This window comes from Cheilinus undulatus, linkage group 9, assembly GCF_018320785.1.
Source record: "Cheilinus undulatus linkage group 9, ASM1832078v1, whole genome shotgun sequence".
NCBI classification, from domain to species: domain Eukaryota; kingdom Metazoa; phylum Chordata; class Actinopteri; order Labriformes; family Labridae; genus Cheilinus; species Cheilinus undulatus.
Genome location: NC_054873.1, coordinates 502,046 through 517,193, shown reverse-complemented (window position 1 = coordinate 517,193; position 15,148 = coordinate 502,046). Strand labels below are relative to the sequence as shown.

General features: G+C 45.9%; 1 protein-coding gene across 1 annotated transcript in view; it reads right to left on the bottom strand.

The window, feature by feature from the left end:
* Positions 1 to 646: 646 nt before the first annotated feature.
* Positions 647 to 15,148, bottom strand: part of LOC121514684 (fibroblast growth factor receptor substrate 2-like) — a 35,606-nt gene continuing 21,104 nt past the window's right edge. Inside the window, 7 exon segments of the mRNA XM_041794913.1 lie at positions 647 to 1,559; positions 1,561 to 1,796; positions 2,357 to 2,520; positions 3,079 to 3,210; positions 3,370 to 3,556; positions 8,318 to 8,408; positions 13,100 to 13,191. Coding sequence (XP_041650847.1) covers positions 890 to 1,559; positions 1,561 to 1,796; positions 2,357 to 2,520; positions 3,079 to 3,210; positions 3,370 to 3,556; positions 8,318 to 8,383 — 1,455 coding nt within the window. The 5' untranslated portion in view covers positions 8,384 to 8,408; positions 13,100 to 13,191 and the 3' untranslated portion in view covers positions 647 to 889.

Genomic DNA, 15,148 nt, shown 5'->3' with positions numbered 1-15,148 from the left:
ACCATGTATCTCTGTCACACTAAGGATTGTGGGTAGTGGAGTTCTTTTCCATTGGATCATGGGTAAACCAGGTTAGACCAGCTTAGAGGTGACCCTGTAGAGGAGCATCAGTCATGGCTTTAGACCCCGGTCTGCGTGGCCAGTCTCCCTTTCATGGTTGTGACATCACGGCGAGTCACTGACAGATTTACTGCAGGAACTGCGGGGGAGGAGGTGAAGGTTAACTCAGTTTAACTTTACCGTAGATGTACGCACGTAGATAGGTGCAGCTGTGATTGGTCTAAACCAGAGGTTCCTAAACGGGGTCCAGTCTAGGCGTTCTTAGATAGGCTGTTTTTATGGCTATAGAGAGGGAGTGGCTTAGGCTAAAGAAGATTAAAAACCTCTGTTCTAAACAGAAGTCAGGATCCTGTCAGTATAAACTGACTTATAAACCCTCCAGCTTTTACTGACATTCATTGAGAGCTCTAACCCCTCTCCAAGATGGCCGCCACTCAGGCACCTCACCAGCCTAGCAGCATCTACATGCATATACCTATGTTTCTACAGCACCATCTCTGAACCAGAACCAATCAGATCGTCTGAAGCTCTACCTTGATGACATCACAATCAGCTGACAGAGGGACAGGACGGCGTGTGCACAGAGTAGAAATAAAAACAGAGAGACTTTTATTGTGGCGATCTACTGTACATACTGAGCGTGCTCAGTACAGCAGCAGGAAGTGAACATAGAATAAATGGAATGCTTCAGTAATACTGATCTGACCATATAAGGAAAGAGAGTCTGTGACATCATCACCAGCGTCCAATGGTAGGGTCCGTCTGAGGGAGTACCTGCTCAGGCGAGCTCACAGGAAGTTTGATTATAAACAGCCCGTCGGGGGCGGGGTCACACGGCACTCTTGGTGGGCAGCTCCGTGCTGTTGTGTCTCGTCTTTCGTGACGTGCCGTCGTCCCGCGGCCGTGCTCGCTGCAGGTTGGACATGGCGGCGGTGCGTTCAATGTCAATGAGGGCGTAGAGCTCGGTGCGGCGTGTGGGTGTGGTAGGGGGCAGCGGCGAAGTCGGGGTGCGTGGCGTGTGAGGGTTGCTGCCGTCAGAGGTGCCCTTGTTGGCGCCGCCGTGCTCCATCTCCACCTCGATGTAGTTCAGAGTCTTTGGCGGCTCCGCCTGCCCAGGCAGCGGCGGCCGTCTGAAGTCAAAGTTAAAGATGGTGGGGCCATCGGCATGGCGGCGGGCCGTGTCGGGCCGGTGGGCGCTCAGCGGCGCCGTCACGTTCTCTGTGTTGACGTAGTTGTGCGAGGGCTCGAGGGTGGCCGACAGAGGGTGGGAGTAGGAGTGGTGCAGGGCGCCGTGGTGGTTGTAGCCGTTTAACGACGGCGTCCTCAGTCCGCCGCACACAGGCTCCTCCTCCTCACTGCTGGGCTTCCTGGCCTCCCAGACCGGAGGCAGCGCCGGCAGGTTCTCATAGTCCAGCAGGGCAGTGCGGCGCTGAGCTGAATTGTTGACATTCTGGAGGTCAGGGGTCAGGGGTAGCCGTGGAGGATTGACCACCTCCAATCAGCTGCCTCTGAACGGGGGTGGGGCCTAACACAAAGCGCACGCCCTGAGGCTCCAGCAGCACCTGGGGCTCCGGCTGAGGGGGCGGGGCTGGGGCCTCACTGCGGACCCTTGGGGGAGGAGGAGGAGTGGGAGGGCACTGAGACTGGGGGGAGGCGGGGCTCTCCAAAGGCGTGGTCACGGTCAGAGGGCTGGGCTGGTCCTCCAGGAGACCTGTGGTATTCACGTAGGTGTGCACCTGAGGGGGCGGGGCCACAGCACAACATCAACATGACATCAATGCTTCATCTCAGAATAAGACACAATTATATGCTCAGCTGTTGGTGCATCCTTTCAAAGTAAAAGCCTCCCAGAACAGCCTGATAAACAGATGAGGCTCAGGTCTGGTCTGGGATCAGGTCCACGCTGGGATCTACTGAAACTGAATTAGTCTGATCTTCTTCGATTGGCTGATCTGCAGCGCCATCTGTGGTCGCCTCTGAGCTCACCAGTTACCGCCCACTTCTTTAATTGGCTGTTAACTTCCATAAAAGCAGCTGAGACTCAGGCCCCACCAATCAGAGAAGCCGCTCTTTAAGGGTCAAGAAAACGCATGCTAGTGTCCTCTACACCAGGGGTTCTCGACAGGGGGGTCGGGACCCTCCTGAGGGTCACCAGACACTGACAGGGGTCAGCTGGTAGTTACAGAGAGTCTAAGAATATCTTATTTTGAAAAGCAAGGTGATAATAAATAAACTGGAACACTTTTATTCTGAAGGAGGCTCTGCTGAGTATTCAAACAGGAAGTTAGTGTCTTACCGCATCCTCTGTCACCAGCAGCGGGTGAGTTGACTCCTCCCCCACAGAGGGGAGGCGGGTGCTGGCCACAGACGGGTGACGAGTGGAGGGGTGAGACGGAGCCTCCCCCACTGACGGGATCCTGCTGACGCCGTTAGGAACAGACGGCACCGAGTAACCCAGAGCTACAGAGAGAGAGAGATGGTGATGTCAGCGATGATGTCACACAGATGAGTCACATGACCACGAATCACAGTCATCCTAGAGGTGACGTCACGATGAGTTAGTGGTTCCATCTGAGTGGATGTTTGAGGGAGTCAGTTTTATCCACGATGCACTGCAGCTGTCAGACTCTTCACAGAACATTAGAATCACTCCATCATCATCATCATCACCTGGTTTACAGTCGTTAGCCCAGATCAATGAAAAATACCAGAACCAGCTCCACGGTCCTGGCTGCCCCCTAAAGGCAGATCTGTATGGAGGTCGGTCCTGTTAGGCTCCACACTGGTCAGACTCCAGATCCTCCAGAGAGAGCAGAATCCTCAACTATGAGGCTTTTTCTTTATAAACTCAGACAACAACCTAAATCACCATGACAACAGCAGGAAGGAACGTCTGATGTCATCACACGTGTTGGTTTAATGACCACTGTAGTATAATACAGGTGTGTTTACCTGCAGGTGTGTGTTGTACACAGGTGTGTTTACCTGCAGGTGTGTGTTGTACACAGGTGTGTTTACCTGCAGGTGTGTGCTGGTGCTGTCCAGGCTCCATCACTGCCTCCTCCACCACACTGATGCTGTGACTGTGCATCACCTCCTGCAGCATGTTGAAGATCTCCTCAGCCCGAGGACACTTGAAGGCAAAGATACCTGGGGAGGCGAGGAACGGGGAGGGGTTAAAATAATACACCTTTACTGACCTGAGTGAACCTGAGTTTACCTGGGTTTTAACAGGATGATGACCCACACTTTAGCTGCCTTCAAAAGAACCTCTTCCACTAAAGTCGTTGTGAGTGCGTGCGTGCCTACCTTGTCCCGTCTGGCAACGGCGTCCGCTCTCAAACGAGAACAGGTTGGAGTCGTAACCATAGCGACGCAGGCACAGGTAAGGCCACCTGACGTCGTCTCGGCGATGAGTGTGGAGGACAAGCTCGGCGTCTGTCAGTTCCATCACACCTGAACCAAGCTCGTTCCCATCGTCATCCACATTGATCACCTGATCACAGACAGGTAAACACTCAGATCACAGACAGGTAAACACTCAGATCACAGACAGGTAAACACTCAGATCACAGACAGGTAAACACTCAGAGATCACAGACAGGTAAACACTCAGATCACAGACAGGTAAACACTCAGATCACAGACAGGTAGACACTCAGAGATCACAGACAGGTAAACACTCAGAGATCACAGACAGGTAGACACTCAGATCACAGACAGGTAGACACTCAGATCACAGACAGGTAAACACTCAGATCACAGACAGGTAGACACTCAGATCACAGACAGGTAAACACTCAGAGATAACAGACAGGTAAACACTCAGATCACAGACAGGTAGACACTCAGATCACAGACAGGTAGACACTCAGATCACAGACAGGTAGACACTCAGAGATCACAGACAGGTAAACACTCAGAGATCACAGACAGGTAAACACTCAGATCACAGACAGGTAGACACTCAGAGATCACAGACAGGTAGACACTCAGAGATCACAGACAGGTAAACACTCAGATCACAGACAGGTAGACACTCAGAGATCACAGACAGGTAGACACTCAGATCACAGACAGGTAGACACTCAGATCACAGACAGGTAGACACTCAGATCACAGACAGGTAAACACTCAGATCACAGACAGGTAGACACTCAGATCACAGACAGGTAAACACTCAGAGATCACAGACAGGTAAACACTCAGATCACAGACAGGTAAACACTCAGAGATCACAGACAGGTAAACACTCAGAGATCACAGACAGGTAAACACTCAGAGATCACAGACAGGTAAACACTCAGATCACAGACAGGTAAACACTCAGAGATCACAGACAGGTAGACACTCAGATCACAGACAGGTAAACACTCAGAGATCACAGACAGGTAAACACTCAGAGATCACAGACAGGTAAACACTCAGATCACAGACAGGTAAACACTCAGAGATCACAGACAGGTAGACACTCAGATCACAGACAGGTAAACACTCAGAGATCACAGACAGGTAAACACTCAGAGATCACAGACAGGTAAACACTCAGATCACAGACAGGTAAACACTCAGAGATCACAGACAGGTAGACACTCAGATCACAGACAGGTAAACACTCAGAGATCACAGACAGGTAAACACTCAGATCACAGACAGGTAGACACTCAGATCACAGACAGGTAAACACTCAGATCACAGACAGGTAAACACTCAGATCACAGACAGGTAAACACTCAGAGATCACAGACAGGTAAACACTCAGATCACAGACAGGTAGACACTCAGAGATCACAGACAGGTAAACACTCAGATCACAGACAGGTAAACACTCAGAGATCACAGACAGGTAAACACTCAGAGATCACAGACAGGTAAACACTCAGATCACAGACAGGTAAACACTCAGAGATCACAGACAGGTAAACACTCAGATCACAGACAGGTAAACACTCAGAGATAACAGACAGGTAAACACTCAGATCACAGACAGGTAAACACTCAGAGATCACAGACAGGTAGACACTCAGATCACAGACAGGTAAACACTCAGAGATAACAGACAGGTAAACACTCAGATCACAGACAGGTAAACACTCAGAGATCACAGACAGGTAAACACTCAGATCACAGACAGGTAGACACTCAGATCACAGACAGGTAGACACTCAGATCACAGACAGGTAGACACTCAGAGATCACAGACAGGTAAACACTCAGATCACAGACAGGTAAACACTCAGAGATCACAGACAGGTAAACACTCAGAGATCACAGACAGGTAAACACTCAGAGATCACAGACAGGTAAACACTCAGAGATCACAGACAGGTAAACACTCAGATCACAGACAGGTAGACACTCAGAGATCACAGACAGGTAAACACTCAGATCACAGACAGGTAAACACTCAGAGATCACAGACAGGTAAACACTCAGAGATCACAGACAGGTAAACACTCAGATCCCAGACAGGTAGACACTCAGATCACAGACAGGTAGACACTCAGAGATCACAGACAGGTAAACACTCAGATCACAGACAGGTAGACACTCAGATCACAGACAGGTAGACACTCAGAGATCACAGACAGGTAAACACTCAGATCACAGACAGGTAAACACTCAGATCACAGACAGGTAAACACTCAGAGATCACAGACAGGTAAACACTCAGATCACAGACAGGTAGACACTCAGATCACAGACAGGTAAACACTCAGATCACAGACAGGTAGACACTCAGATCACAGACAGGTAAACACTCAGATCACAGACAGGTAAACACTCAGAGATAACAGACAGGTAAACACTCAGATCCCAGACAGGTAGACACTCAGATCACAGACAGGTAGACACTCAGAGATCACAGACAGGTAAACACTCAGAGATCACAGACAGGTAAACACTCAGAGATCACAGACAGGTAGACACTCAGATCACAGACAGGTAGACACTCAGAGATCACAGACAGGTAAACACTCAGAGATCACAGACAGGTAAACACTCAGAGATCACAGACAGGTAGACACTCAGATCACAGACAGGTAAACACTCAGAGATAACAGACAGGTAAACACTCAGATCACAGACAGGTAAACACTCAGAGATCACAGACAGGTAAACACTCAGATCACAGACAGGTAGACACTCAGATCACAGACAGGTAGACACTCAGAGATCACAGACAGGTAAACACTCAGATCACAGACAGGTAAACACTCAGAGATCACAGACAGGTAAACACTCAGAGATCACAGACAGGTAAACACTCAGAGATCACAGACAGGTAAACACTCAGATCACAGACAGGTAGACACTCAGAGATCACAGACAGGTAAACACTCAGATCACAGACAGGTAAACACTCAGAGATCACAGACAGGTAAACACTCAGAGATCACAGACAGGTAAACACTCAGATCCCAGACAGGTAGACACTCAGATCACAGACAGGTAGACACTCAGAGATCACAGACAGGTAAACACTCAGATCACAGACAGGTAGACACTCAGATCACAGACAGGTAAACACTCAGATCACAGACAGGTAAACACTCAGAGATAACAGACAGGTAAACACTCAGATCCCAGACAGGTAGACACTCAGATCACAGACAGGTAGACACTCAGAGATCACAGACAGGTAAACACTCAGATCACAGACAGGTAAACACTCAGATCACAGACAGGTAAACACTCAGATCACAGACAGGTAAACACTCAGAGATCACAGACAGGTAAACACTCAGAGATCACAGACAGGTAGACACTCAGATCACAGACAGGTAAACACTCAGATCCCAGACAGGTAGACACTCAGATCACAGACAGGTAAACACTCAGATCACAGACAGGTAGACACTCAGAGATCACAGACAGGTAAACACTCAGATCACAGACAGGTAAACACTCAGATCACAGACAGGTAAACACTCAGATCCCAGACAGGTAGACACTCAGATCACAGACAGGTAAACACTCAGATCACAGACAGGTAGACACTCAGAGATCACAGACAGGTAAACACTCAGATCACAGACAGGTAAACACTCAGATCCCAGACAGGTAGACACTCAGATCACAGACAGGTAAACACTCAGATCACAGACAGGTAGACACTCAGAGATCACAGACAGGTAAACACTCAGAGATCACAGACAGGTAGACACTCAGATCACAGACAGGTAAACACTCAGAGATCACAGACAGGTAAACACTCAGAGATCACAGACAGGTAAACACTCAGAGATCACAGACAGGTAGACACTCAGAGATCACAGACAGGTAAACACTCAGATCACAGACAGGTAGACACTCAGATCACAGACAGGTAGACACTCAGAGATCACAGACAGGTAAACACTCAGATCACAGACAGGTAAACACTCAGATCACAGACAGGTAAACACTCAGATCACAGACAGGTAAACACTCAGATCACAGACAGGTAAACACTCAGATCACAGACAGGTAAACACTCAGAGATCACAGACAGGTAAACACTCAGAGATCACAGACAGGTAAACACTCAGAGATCACAGACAGGTAAACACTCAGAGATCACAGACAGGTAGACACTCAGAGATCACAGACAGGTAGACACTCAGATCACAGACAGGTAGACACTCAGAGATCACAGACAGGTAAACACTCAGATCACAGACAGGTAAACACTCAGATCACAGACAGGTAAACACTCAGATCACAGACAGGTAAACACTCAGATCACAGACAGGTAAACACTCAGATCACAGACAGGTAAACACTCAGATCACAGACAGGTAAACACTCAGAGATCACAGACAGGTAAACACTCAGATCACAGACAGGTAAACACTCAGATCACAGACAGGTAAACACTCAGATCACAGACAGGTAAACACTCAGATCACAGACAGGTAAACACTCAGATCACAGACAGGTAAACACTCAGAGATCTGACTTTATCACAGCCAATAGAAATGAAAATGCTGGCGCTGTTCAGCCCATGGTCACCAGAGAAAACGCCATGAGACGGTGATGGACAATGACTAGAGAGTGCTTTTGAACAGTGGGTCTTAACTGGCTGTCTGTGGAGCGCCCCCTACATGTCTCTAAGAAAAACTGAGAGAGAGGCTTACATCCTACCTGAGAGAGAGAGAGGTGTGGTCATGGATGGTGGGGGGTCCAGCAGCTAAGGTCTTTGACCCTTTGGTCTAATCTGACTCAGTGACCATGGTAACAGAAAAAAAACATCATGGCGTCAGAGGAAACTCACCTTAAACTTGCTCTGATGATTATCAGGGATTGACTCTTTCTCTGGACAGCTTAAACAGCTACCCATGATTCTTCACAGCACCATCTGATGTCTGAAACACATCAGCACAGGTGTTAGCACAGGTGTGTCTACATCTACATTAGCACAGGTGTGTCTGTATCTACATTAGCACAGGTGTGTCTACATCTACATTAGCACAGGTGTGTCTGTATCTACATTAGCACAGGTGTGTCTGTATCTACATTAGCACAGGTGTGTCTACATCTACATTAGCACAGGTGTGTCTGTATCTACATTAGCACAGGTGTGTCTGTATCTACATTAGCACAGGTGTGTCTACATCTACATTAGCACAGGTGTGTCTACATCTACATTAGCACAGGTGTGTCTACATCTACATTAGCACAGGTGTGTCTACATCTACATTAGCACAGGTGTGTCTGTATCTACATTAGCACAGGTGTGTCTACATCTACATTAGCACAGGTGTGTCTGTATCTACATTAGCACAGGTGTGTCTGTATCTACATTAGCACAGGTGTGTCTACATCTAGCACAGGTGTGTCTGTATCTACATTAGCACAGGTGTGTCTGTATCTACATTAGCACAGGTGTGTCTACATCTACATTAGCACAGGTGTGTCTACATCTACATTAGCACAGGTGTGTCTACATCTACATTAGCACAGGTGTGTCTACATCTACATTAGCACAGGTGTGTCTGTATCTACATTAGCACAGGTGTGTCTACATCTACATTAGCACAGGTGTGTCTGTATCTACATTAGCACAGGTGTGTCTGTATCTACATTAGCACAGGTGTGTCTGTATCTACATTAGCACAGGTGTGTCTACATCTACATTAGCACAGGTGTGTCTGTATCTACATTAGCACAGGTGTGTCTGTATCTACATTAGCACAGGTGTGTCTGTATCTACATTAGCACAGGTGTGTCTGTATCTACATTAGCACAGGTGTGTCTACATCTACATTAGCACAGGTGTGTCTGTATCTACATTAGCACAGGTGTGTCTGTATCTACATTAGCACAGGTGTGTCTACATCTACATTAGCACAGGTGTGTCTACATCTACATTAGCACAGGTGTGTCTGTATCTACATTAGCACAGGTGTGTCTGTATCTACATTAGCACAGGTGTGTCTACATCTACATTAGCACAGGTGTGTCTACATCTACATTAGCACAGGTGTGTCTGTATCTACATTAGCACAGGTGTGTCTACATCTACATTAGCACAGGTGTGTCTACATCTACATTAGCACAGGTGTGTCTGTATCTACATTAGCACAGCTGTGACTACATCTACATTAGCACAGGTGTGTCTGTATCTACATTAGCACAGGTGTGTCTGTATCTACATTAGCACAGCTGTGTCTACATCTACATTAGCACAGGTGTGTCTGTATCTACATTAGCACAGGTGTGTCTGCATCTACATTAGCACAGGTGTGTCTACATCTACATTAGCACAGCTGTGTCTACATCTACATTAGCACAGGTGTGTCTACATCTACATTAGCACAGGTGTGTCTACATCTACATTAGCACAGGTGTGTCTGTATCTACATTAGCACAGCTGTGTCTACATCTACATTAGCACAGCTGTGTCTACATCTACATTAGCACAGCTGTGTCTACATCTACATTAGCACAGGTGTGTCTGTATCTACATTAGCACAGGTGTGTCTGTATCTACATTAGCACAGGTGTGTCTGTATCTACATTAGCACAGGTGTGTCTACATCTACATTAGCACAGGTGTGTCTACATCTACATTAGCACAGGTGTGTCTGTATCTACATTAGCACAGCTGTGTCTACATCTACATTAGCACAGGTGTGTCTACATCTACATTAGCACAGGTGTGTCTGTATCTACATTAGCACAGGTGTGTCTACATCTACATTAGCACAGGTGTGTCTACATCTACATTAGCACAGGTGTGTCTGTATCTACATTAGCACAGGTGTGTCTACATCTACATTAGCACAGGTGTGTCTGTATCTACATTAGCACAGGTGTGTCTACATCTACATTAGCACAGGTGTGTCTACATCTACATTAGCACAGGTGTGTCTGTATCTACATTAGCACAGGTGTGTCTACATCTACATTAGCACAGGTGTGTCTGTATCTACATTAGCACAGGTGTGTCTGTATCTACATTAGCACAGGTGTGTCTACATCTACATTAGCACAGGTGTGTCTGTATCTACATTAGCACAGGTGTGTCTGTATCTACATTAGCACAGGTGTGTCTACATCTACATTAGCACAGGTGTGTCTGTATCTACATTAGCACAGGTGTGTCTACATCTACATTAGCACAGGTGTGTCTGTATCTACATTAGCACAGGTGTGTCTGTATCTACATTAGCACAGGTGTGTCTGTATCTACATTAGCACAGGTGTGTCTCTACATTAGCACAGGTGTGTCTACATCTACATTAGCACAGGTGTGTCTGTATCTACATTAGCACAGGTGTGTCTGTATCTACATTAGCACAGGTGTGTCTACATCTACATTAGCACAGGTGTGTCTACATCTACATTAGCACAGGTGTGTCTACATCTACATTAGCACAGGTGTGTCTGCATCTACATTAGCACAGGTGTCTGTATCTACATTAGCACAGGTGTGTCTACATCTACATTAGCACAGGTGTGTCTGTATCTACATTAGCACAGGTGTGTCTGTATCTACATTAGCACAGGTGTGTCTACATCTACATTAGCACAGGTGTGTCTGTATCTACATTAGCACAGGTGTGTCTGTATCTACATTAGCACAGGTGTGTCTACATCTACATTAGCACAGGTGTGTCTACATCTACATTAGCACAGGTGTGTCTACATCTACATTAGCACAGGTGTGTCTACATCTACATTAGCACAGGTGTGTCTGTATCTACATTAGCACAGGTGTGTCTACATCTACATTAGCACAGGTGTGTCTGTATCTACATTAGCACAGGTGTGTCTGTATCTACATTAGCACAGGTGTGTCTACATCTACATTAGCACAGGTGTGTCTGTATCTACATTAGCACAGGTGTGTCTGTATCTACATTAGCACAGGTGTGTCTACATCTACATTAGCACAGGTGTGTCTACATCTACATTAGCACAGGTGTGTCTGTATCTACATTAGCACAGGTGTGTCTACATCTACATTAGCACAGGTGTGTCTGTATCTACATTAGCACAGGTGTGTCTGTATCTACATTAGCACAGGTGTGTCTGTATCTACATTAGCACAGGTGTGTCTACATCTACATTAGCACAGGTGTGTCTACATCTACATTAGCACAGGTGTGTCTACATCTACATTAGCACAGGTGTGTCTACATCTACATTAGCACAGGTGTGTCTGTATCTACATTAGCACAGGTGTGTCTACATCTACATTAGCACAGGTGTGTCTGTATCTACATTAGCACAGGTGTGTCTGTATCTACATTAGCACAGGTGTGTCTACATCTACATTAGCACAGGTGTGTCTGTATCTACATTAGCACAGGTGTGTCTGTATCTACATTAGCACAGGTGTGTCTACATCTACATTAGCACAGGTGTGTCTACATCTACATTAGCACAGGTGTGTCTACATCTACATTAGCACAGCTGTGTCTACATCTACATTAGCACAGGTGTGTCTACATCTACATTAGCACAGGTGTGTCTGTATCTACATTAGCACAGCTGTGTCTACATCTACATTAGCACAGGTGTGTCTGTATCTACATTAGCACAGGTGTGTCTGTATCTACATTAGCACAGCTGTGTCTACATCTACATTAGCACAGGTGTGTCTACATCTACATTAGCACAGGTGTGTCTGCATCTACATTAGCACAGGTGTGTCTACATCTACATTAGCACAGCTGTGTCTACATCTACATTAGCACAGGTGTGTCTACATCTACATTAGCACAGGTGTGTCTACATCTACATTAGCACAGGTGTGTCTGTATCTACATTAGCACAGGTGTGTCTACATCTACATTAGCACAGCTGTGTCTACATCTACATTAGCACAGCTGTGTCTACATCTACATTAGCACAGGTGTGTCTGTATCTACATTAGCACAGGTGTGTCTGTATCTACATTAGCACAGGTGTGTCTGTATCTACATTAGCACAGGTGTGTCTGTATCTACATTGGCACAGGTGTGTCTACATCTACATTAGCACAGGTGTGTCTACATCTACATTAGCACAGGTGTGTCTACATCTACATTAGCACAGGTGTGTCTGTATCTACATTAGCACAGGTGTGTCTACATCTACATTAGCACAGGTGTGTCTGTATCTACATTAGCACAGGTGTGTCTACATCTACATTAGCACAGGTGTGTCTGTATCTACATTAGCACAGGTGTGTCTACATCTACATTAGCACAGGTGTGTCTACATCTACATTAGCACAGCTGTGTCTGCATCTACATTAGCACAGCTGTGTCTACATCTACATTAGCACAGGTGTGTCTGTATCTACATTAACACAGGTGTGTCTACATCTACATTAGCACAGGTGTGTCTGTATCTACATTAACACAGCTGTGTCTACATCTACATTAGCACAGCTGTGTCTGTATCTACATTAGCACAGCTGTGTCTGCATCTACATTAGCACAGGTGTGTCTGTATCTACATTAACACAGCTGTGTCTACATCTACATTAGCATAGGTGTGTCTACATCTACATTAGCACAGGTGTGTCTACATTAATCAATCATGGAGCATAGAGCTTTCTCACCTAGATCCTGCCTCCAGTAGCCCTGCTCCCATCCTCAGAGCCTGATGGACTCTCATTCTTCTGTAGTGATTCTGTGGACATGGACAGCAGCTCTGGACAAACAGACAGCACCAGTCAGACGTTCTGTTTTAGATAAACCAGGATCTTATAGAAACAGTGTACTGAGGGCAGAGCTACAGAGCTATGGGTGCAGAGGACGGCTGTTTAATACTTTGAGAAACCAACACAGTCTCAGTTAAAATGATGGAGAAGCACTACAACCGTTCTAAAGACGACCTCTTTGTCATGAGTAAGCTGTGTAGGAGTCTCTACTGTTATTCTTTATCTGCTGTTAGACCTGAGGGAGGCAGTCCGGAAGCTGAGCTCTCCAGTAAATATGGTTCTGTTTGTTTCCTGGCTGTTGTACTCTATGTGAACTAGTAAACATTAGGAGCATACAGGTGTGTAGGAGAGGGTTAAACCCATCAAGACTGCACACTTTTAAAGGTGCACCAACATTGGCAACCTTTGAAGGAGACGGTGCAGCTAGAGCTGAGGTTTTGTGCATAGCTAAGATCAAGCACAAATACACCCAGAACTTTGACCTGGTTCCTCTCCAGCTCCTGTTTGTCAGAAACTTCCCAACATGTTTGAGCAACTCTAACAGCATATTCTCTCTACTGTCATCTTGTTTGTGTTGATGTTTTCAGGTCCTTTAGTTTGATTCTTCAGCACTAAGAAGGACTTTCTAAAACATGTGTAAACGTGCCTAATAAAAATTAACTGTCTTTTCAGAAACTTGACAGTACCAGAGCATCACACAACTTTGAAAATGTGACATAAGACCGAATCGTCCATTTTTTAGGGCCCTTTCATTTCTTCGTAAACAGAATCACAGAATTGGCCGATAAAAACGGAATCTACTATTTAACAAAGAGGAACATATATCTGGGGAATATGTTCTGGGGGAACACTAAAGCGGGGCACAACTTGTGCCTCACTTCTCAAACACTCACGCTGCCCCCTCCTAAACAATAACAGCACGTCTAACAGCTGCAAACATCACGTAGCTCAACACGGGGCAGTACAGGGCGACATAATGTTCCCCTACAAGAAGGCTGTGTCCAGCATCTCTCCCTGTTCACCACAGAGTGAATACGCCATGTTGTAGTGGTGTCTGAATTCTGAGTCAGCATTTTTATTCACTATGTGCACTCATTCTATCCCACAATGCATTGTGAAAAGTAGTGAACAACCGATGCTCACTAGCCCAGCAGTATTTCCCATCATGCATCACGGTTGCTGCTGTCAAACGTGTCGGATGAACGAGAGGAGCACAGGAACACAGAGACATTTTTTTGAAGCTTTTTGTTGGTTGGTTTAACCACATCTGTGAGAAAATGTTAAGGATTTAAAACAGAGTACCTCTGAGGATTACAAGACATGAGACCACCATCTTTACGCAAAAATAAGTGACAACACACACAAAAATGTAGACTATTGTCTCACTAAAGTAGGGATGGGGGATATGGACTAAAACATTTATCACAATATTTTCTGTATTTATAGCGATAACAATAAATCACAACAAAAACAGCACCATTCAACACAACCTTTGTGGCTAAGTAAAATGTATGAAATGGCTGCTGAACTACACCAGCTACAGGTAGATTAGTGAAGGGTACTGCCACTGATCCTGAATCAATTCAATTCTGAGTTTTTCTCAAGGCCCCGATTCCATTCAGTTCTCAATATCAATTCATGTTGGGATATTTTAGTTAAAAAAAACTCAAGTGCTTCTACATTTAAGAGATTCAAAGAGAAATTTAGTTGGAAATAGTACAAAGAATGTTCCAACTAGGCATATTATTTGAAAAATATGAGGGTTTGCATTAAAAACGGACCCTAAACTGTAAGTCTTTATGTCACTATTTTAGCTCCATGTGGCACTCCTGGATATGTCCAGCCTGCCTCTATCTCTAGTGTCTGAATCCAGAATACAGTCTGATATCCTCTTTTAAGTCAGGAGGGTCCTTCAGAGCTGCCAGGCTCCACCATCTTTGTTTGCAC